The sequence below is a fragment of the Pholcus phalangioides genome, unplaced genomic scaffold (genome assembly GCF_987345545.1).
Source record: "Pholcus phalangioides strain wild (caught in Gottingen) unplaced genomic scaffold, Ppha-v1.0 ptg000010l_1, whole genome shotgun sequence".
Classification (NCBI taxonomy): domain Eukaryota; kingdom Metazoa; phylum Arthropoda; class Arachnida; order Araneae; family Pholcidae; genus Pholcus; species Pholcus phalangioides.
Genome location: NW_028301603.1, coordinates 37,538,139 through 37,545,304, shown reverse-complemented (window position 1 = coordinate 37,545,304; position 7,166 = coordinate 37,538,139). Strand labels below are relative to the sequence as shown.

At 41.6% G+C, this 7,166-nt stretch overlaps 1 protein-coding gene across 1 annotated transcript in view; it reads left to right on the top strand.

The window, feature by feature from the left end:
- The first annotated feature begins 1,136 nt into the window (after window positions 1–1,136).
- Window positions 1,137–7,166, top strand: part of LOC149081391 (protein sel-1 homolog 1-like) — a 28,091-nt gene continuing 22,061 nt past the window's right edge. The window contains exons 1-2 of the mRNA XM_089238209.1: window positions 1,137–1,278; window positions 4,610–5,514. Of these exons, the coding sequence (XP_089094335.1) occupies window positions 4,656–5,514 (859 nt within the window). The 5' untranslated portion in view covers window positions 1,137–1,278; window positions 4,610–4,655. The remainder of the gene's footprint in view (window positions 1,279–4,609; window positions 5,515–7,166) is intronic.

Genomic DNA, 7,166 nt, shown 5'->3' with positions numbered 1-7,166 from the left:
CACATTTGTGTTTTCCTAGCGAGGCGCATCAGATCAGGGCGGCTATATAAAGTATATGGCTTTGGCATCAGCTACTCTGTCGTCTGCATGCTCCGGTTTGAAGGGAAGGAAAAGGAAACACACAGGAGCAAAGCTGCATTAAGAGTACTTACAAGCGGCTTTGCACAAGAGTGAAGAGAATATCGGCAAAATCGCGGCGTACGACGCATTTGACTCCTCCAGAAGGAGTCAGCCAATAACGCCCAACGTAAAGCGCTGTCGTGAGCCGTATTGCGCTGTGTAGGAAAGCAGTCATGCTGCTTTTCTTACTGGTGAGTGTACGGCGTGTCGCGCTGGGTGAATCACGTTGCGCGCGGCACAGGAAACCTGCTCCTAGGAAAACCCAGCTTGGAGCAGGTTACCTGCACCGTGTGCAGCGGGAAAACGCTGATTGGTTAAAAAACGTGAATTTCAGATTTTTAACCAATCAGCGATTTTACGCTTAGTGCACCTTAGAAAACTTTTTCCTAAGCCGGGTTTTCCTAGGAATAGGTTTCTTACACCGCGCGAACCGAATTAGAACATTTCGCACCGGTAGAAACGTGTTTCCTAGTGATTTCCTAGCGTGGCACATCAGATCAAGGTGGCTATATTATAGTATATGGTCTTCACATCAGCTACTCTGTCGTCTGCATGCTCCGGTTTGAAAGGAAGGGAAAGAAAACACACAAGAGAGAGTTAAGAGAATATCGGCAAAACCGCGGCGCACGACGCATTTGACTCCTCCAGAAGCAGCAAAGCCGCTTGAAAGATGACTCTTAATGCAGCTTTGAGAAGCAGTCGGCCAATCACGCCCGATTTAAAGCGCTGTCGTGAGCCGTACTGCGCTCTGTAGGAAAACCGTCGTACTGCTTTTCTTATTGGTGAGTGGACGGCGTGTCGCGCTGTGCGAATCACGTTGCGCGCGGCACAGGAGACCTGCTCCTAGGAAAACCCGACTTCAAAGACCACAGAGTTATTCAAAAATCCATTCAAAGTCATTAAAATAAGATAATAGGTTTTTATTATCATTCTAGAAATTAATTTTTTTTCGTGTTTGACATAATTGTATTTTTGTGAGTTCCTCATCAGAAGTTTACAAAACCGTCTGTATATTCGTGCAGGTCCTTGATTCGCTGCGGTAAAAAATAGAAAAATTCAGCAGTTTTTCAAATAAATTTTCCTCAAACAGAATCAGCGTTTGATCTCTCCGACGTGAGCTCTGGTGACGCCATCTCGAGAATTTTATGCGACGTGGAGGTATTCGTTTGCTTTACATCATTTGTTGTGAGGGCCAACCGGTCACTGAAATGTCGAGAAAATTTCATCCTGAAACTGCCATGTTGACGTATTTATTAAAATTGTCGGGTCATTTGACATATTTTGACACATAAATGTTATCTAAAAGAAGCTTTTTAGTGGTCCTTGGAAGGACACTCGGTGGCTTCATAAGATTTTGACACCAGATCTCTCTTCCCCTTATTTGTTTGGCTTATTTTAAATCCAATCATTTCCATGCACAGTGGTGTCAAAAGGCACCCATAGCAATTTCTTCAAATCCCATCATGGCATCCACATCCTACAGCAGGGTCCCCAGACTGGGATCTTTTGTGGGCTCTGGCCAGACTTTTTTAAGGGCCCCCTTTCTATAGCGAATTTATAGCGTTTATAAAAACAAAAAATTACGATAATCATCACATGCTCCTGAGCTGGAGCCCTGTCAGCCTCACCCTTGGGCCTTCCCCCCCCCCCCAGAATTAGGAAATTAAAATCTCTGTATTCATTTGAGATGAAAACATGGGCGGAGCGATAAAGGGGCGGGGAGGTATTACCCCTCTCCCCACCAGCATTAAAGGTGGAGTTGGCTGATCTAATGTATATGTGTATATATGAGTCGACATCACCATCGTGTCCCCTCCCAGACTTCCAAGTCTATCTCCACCTATGAATGGAAATACAAAAAGGAAATGATAATAAAAACAAAAGTTTAAAAACTCAATAGTATGAGTGGAGTGGATCCAGGGCGATATGTTGGGGAGGGGGGGATTGACTTAATGATTAGGTTTATTGAATCATCCTGTATTTTATGAAACACACAAATTTCCCCTTATTATTCAGCTCTTGGGAGAGGCGATCACTTTCATCGCCCTGCTCTTGATCCATCTTCAGCTGCGAATGGAACGGAGAATGATATCTATATTTGTGGATGAAGCTAAGGCAGACATCTTCAGTTGCCAACTAGAGCAGAAGCAGATGTTTTCAGCTTTGAATGGAGCTGGGATGAACGAATTCAGCTTGGAATGGTGTTGAGGCAAGAATTTCTGGTGTTCAATGAAGCAGAAGCAGGAGTCTTCAGCTTTGAATGGAGGAGCAGAGGCAAAATCTTCAGCTTCGAATGGGACAGAGGCAAGAATTTTCAGCTGCAAATGAAGGAGATAGAAATCTCCAGTTGCGAAGACGGCAGAGACAGATATTTTCAGCAGCAAATGGAGCAAATCGTAAATGCGAGCCAATCTCCCCATTAAAAAGTTTCATAACAGAGAGAGCAACAGGCCTACAATTTATTAATAATTTTTTCAATAATTATACAATTATTCAATCTTGTATATCTTGTATACTTAAAGTAATTTATGGCAGCACCACACATAACAAGCATTACGTATTAGAAAACTTCATGTTAGGTTCAAAACAAGTACATGCACTAATTCGTTAGAAATTCTGCAGAGGAATGCAGACAAGGTGCTTGTGTGATTTGGTAGTAGTAGCAAATGGAGCAGAGGCAGGCACAGATCTAGCATGGGTGGAAATTCAGACTCTTCCGCCCCGCCCCCCCACTCCCCAGCATCAATGAGGGAGCTGACTGATACAATGCATATGCATATACTGTGAAACCTCTCTACTGCAATTCTCCGTACAATGATAAATTCCTTGACAATGATATTTTTGAAAGTCGTAGCAGTCGTAGCGTTTTGCAGTAGCCAATGTCGATAAGATACTCTCCTACCCTAAAGCAGGATATGTCGAAATCTGCGACAAACATCACAGAACAATACTGCTACTGCAGAACAATCTTGGGAGGAATTTTAATACAAGTTTTTTTGCTTGAAAAACAAGTGAATTTTTACTGCCGAACATTTTTATTCGGCTGAAGTCTCATTGCAGAACAATGCTAAACGTTCTGTTTTGGGGCTCGCCAAAAGTATCAAAGGATGCTTAAAGGTGTCGTGAGTTGAATACCTGTTTGTCCTTTTCATTTGCTGGTCTTGGATGTCAGACTTTCCACCGTGGCCCACATCTCCTGAGATGAACCAGCTTATATCCCTTAGGTGGACAGAGCGGGTCCACGGTTTGTCTGGAGGTTTGTCCTTGTCAGACACTTTCTTGACACAGGGGTACAACAGAAACTGCAATACGACCACAGAAAAAGATTGCTACCGCAGGGAGGCCTACATCGAGGGGCTAGTGCTCAGACATCTCTGTGAGTATAAAGAAGAAGGCTGCCGTCCAGAATTGATAATAAATTGTAGGTCCCGGTCAAATTAGCCTTCATGTGCAGAAATGACTGTGGTGCTACGAAAATGATCAATGATATAATGATAATCTTTCTAAAACAATATTTTTTCTTGGTTCGCAGAGTATCGTTGCATTGAAGTTTCACTGTATACGAATTGGCATCATAATCTCGACCTCCTCCCCCACAGCCTTTACATCAATGGTGCTAAACCTTTTGTGAAGAGTGCAGGCCACTTCATTGGTTTGTAAAGGTGTCGTGGACCACTTAATTGAACTGAAAATGTGCAGCAGGTGGCTTTAGTGATCTGAGAATGTGCCGCGGGCCATTTAAGTAATCTGGATATGCACTGCAGACCACTTAATTTGTGTGAGAATGTGCAGTAAGCTATTTAGGTGATTCAGAACAGCACTCCAGGTCACGTAAGTGATATGCAAATGTGCTGCGGGTCACTCAAGTGGTCTGCTAGGAATGTACCGTAGACCAGTGGTTCTCAACCTTTGGAAGTCTGCGGCTCGTAAATCTTTTTGCGTAAGTGAAAGGCCTGGTCACACACACAACTAACGAGAAATTAATGGGAAAATGAAACTGCGGATCACTCACGGCTCTGTGTGACTAGTGTTAGGGCCCGGTACTGGGCTGCAGCCGGGTGGTTGAAAAACACTGCCATAGACCACTCAACCGAACTGGGAAAGTGCCCGTTAGTTTATTTTTACGATTGTCACTTTTGTGGTAAGCAGGACATAGGCTGAGCATATATGGTTATTAAATCACCGTCTCTTCTCCCCCCCCCCCCCCCGGTCCATGGTTGGTCTGGAGGTTTGTTCAAGTTGATCCGTGCCTATGGGATCTAGGGCGACTTATTGCATTGTCATTTTTTTGGATTGTCTTGTATTTAACTGTACAGACGAATTTTCCTATATTATTTGGCTCTTGGGAGAGGCGATTGCCTGCATCTCCTCCCTCTCGAGCTGTGCCTCGACCATAGTGTGAAGAGTGTTTATTTTGTTTATTTTTAGCGAATGGATATATGCTCAAAATTTCCTCATTGATTTATTCAATTTTGCTTCTTTTTTTTAGGCGAGGAAACTTCGATGATGTTGGAGAATACCTGAGAAGTTGAATCATGAATATCACGAGAGATATCTTTGTGCTGGTGCTTTCCATCTACTTTGTGTCATATAATGTCCGTGGGCAAGTGCATGAAAAAAGTGGGGAGAATCCAGCAGAGGAAGAAGAGAAAAGTACTGTTGATGACGAAGAAGTGATGCGATTGATTGATGCTCTTTCTCTCGCGAAACTAGAAAAAGAAGAAAAAATCGGACCATATGTAAAAGAAATAACTGGCAATGAAAAAACCGAGGATGAGAATGAGGTTAACCATTTGACTTATCCACCTGAAACGGAATCTAGTCAAGACGAGTCAGTCACGAGTTCTGGACTGTCTGAAAATGATGAGGCGCTTATAAAAAACGTCAAGCAAGAGACGGCTGACTTACTAGTCCAGCTGCGGCAGATTCTGAGCAAGGAGCTTGAAGATCGTCAGAAGAAGCGGTCGCTGAAAGCTGCCAAGGAAGGTCGTAGCTTAGATGACAGTTATGATGATTTGGATGAAGATGACGAGGACGATGACATAATCAACAGCGACAGTGCGACAGACGAGAAGGTTCGGGAGAGCTTGGTCAAGACGCAGACTAACTTAGACGAGAACGATAATGAAGTGACATTCCACGGGAACATACAGTCCCCTAAGTCGCCCGCGCTCGAGAAGAAAGAGAAAGCTCCTCCCTACAAACCATGGAGTAACGTCCCGAATATATATTTCATTGGATTCAGTGATATGTTCAACTCGGCCGAACGTCAGAAAGAATTGGAGAAGAGAGAAAATGGTAAGGAAGTGGATGACAGTGACGATTCTGAGGATATCATCAAACGGAAGTATGAAGAAATCAAAGACGAGGACATGACTGAGGAACAAAGAAAAGGTGCATGCACACTTTTATTGTTGTGAGAATAGTACAATCGAGTATAAATTTTGCAACATGATTCATTGTATGCATTTGTTATAAGTACAGTTTGAATTTTTATGACGAGGAAGTCATATTTTTTGGGCATTTTTAAGCTATTGGTCATATTTAACACTGCTGGGGTTGGTTAAGCCTTCTACTTAAGGGGTAAGGGGGCTCGTGATCGTATAGGTTCAAAGGACAACTGAAAAGTAAATCACCCTTTAAACACACAGTTAAAAAGTTAAAATATCCAAAAAGTGAGACGAGAGAGTAGTTTTTCCTAATAAAATTTTTTTATTATAGCACGTTAATGGCTCATACATTGCAAGTATATATTTGATTGCAGCGAAAATTTATGAATGAGATCTCGGTTAAATTAAGAAAGACACCCAGACCTGGTTAGTGATAGCAGATTCCAGGTTATAGTAGATTTATGCGGAGTTGAACATGCTTGAAAGGAGGTCCTTCCAGATGCACTATGGAGTCTAGCGCCTGAAGATTGCAGCTAACCATATTGTCGATATTTTCCCGTTTCGTTCTGCTCCATTTTGTTTTTGGAGGTCTGAGGGATCATGGTGCTCCAACTACAGTGTAGTTTCTTCAATTTGTCTTATACATTGGTATCAGCAACTTTGGTGGGCTGGATTCCTGGCCCCCTGAACTTATGGCATGTGAAATGTAGGCTTTACTATATCATATATTAATTTTTTGTTAAATATTAATTGGGGTATTTTTTTTACATGACAAATATTACCGTAGCTGAGGTAAAACAAACCTATCTCTGTCACCACTTGACCAAGAATGAGAAGAAAATGTCATTCGAATGCCAGCTACCCCAAAAACAGGCTTCAGGCTTTTCTCTCCGGGAGAGAGCTTGCCGTTCCATTAGCGATGGCCTGCAAGGTGCCAATAGCCACAGCCACTTGAGGCAAATGCTGTACAATACTAGAACCATTGAGTTGGTCGATTCGACTCAAATCAAACTTCATTTATTTCGAAAGCATAAGCGCAGATGATAAAAAAATTTCTCTACTTTTCATGATATCACATAATAGAAAATTTTGTTAAATAACATTTCGTATTTCAGACCTATAAGCTTATACTTAAAACTGCAGTTTGGGTAGTTTTGATCTGACATATTATTCTACAGGAAAAAAAAAGGGTACAATTTTCTTGGAATTAGTTAATTTCTCTAAATGAAGATATTGAAGAACGCAGGTTTTTGCGATTTTGACATTTCAGCAGTAGATGATGATATAAAGATGAAATTGACGAACTACCAAAAGCATGGGCAGTCTGTAACGACAATCTTATATATGTATTTTGGAATTGATTTTAAGTTCGTCGAAATAATCAAATTGAAACCTTCTAATTGTCATTCATCGCCTATACTGGTGCTTAACATTGCCGCCAAAATAATCATTGTATAATCAACTTTGAGCCATTTTTAAGCAAGAGTCAAAAGTTGTAATGTTGATTATATGACAGCATAGATATCATTAAATGAAGATTTTTTTAGCAACTTGCATTTATAAGTTGCCAAATGAAGAGTGGTATGGCTGTGAGTTTTCACATGCTTTAATAAATTTATATTCGTTGACAAAGATAATTTTTTAGCGCATATGAAC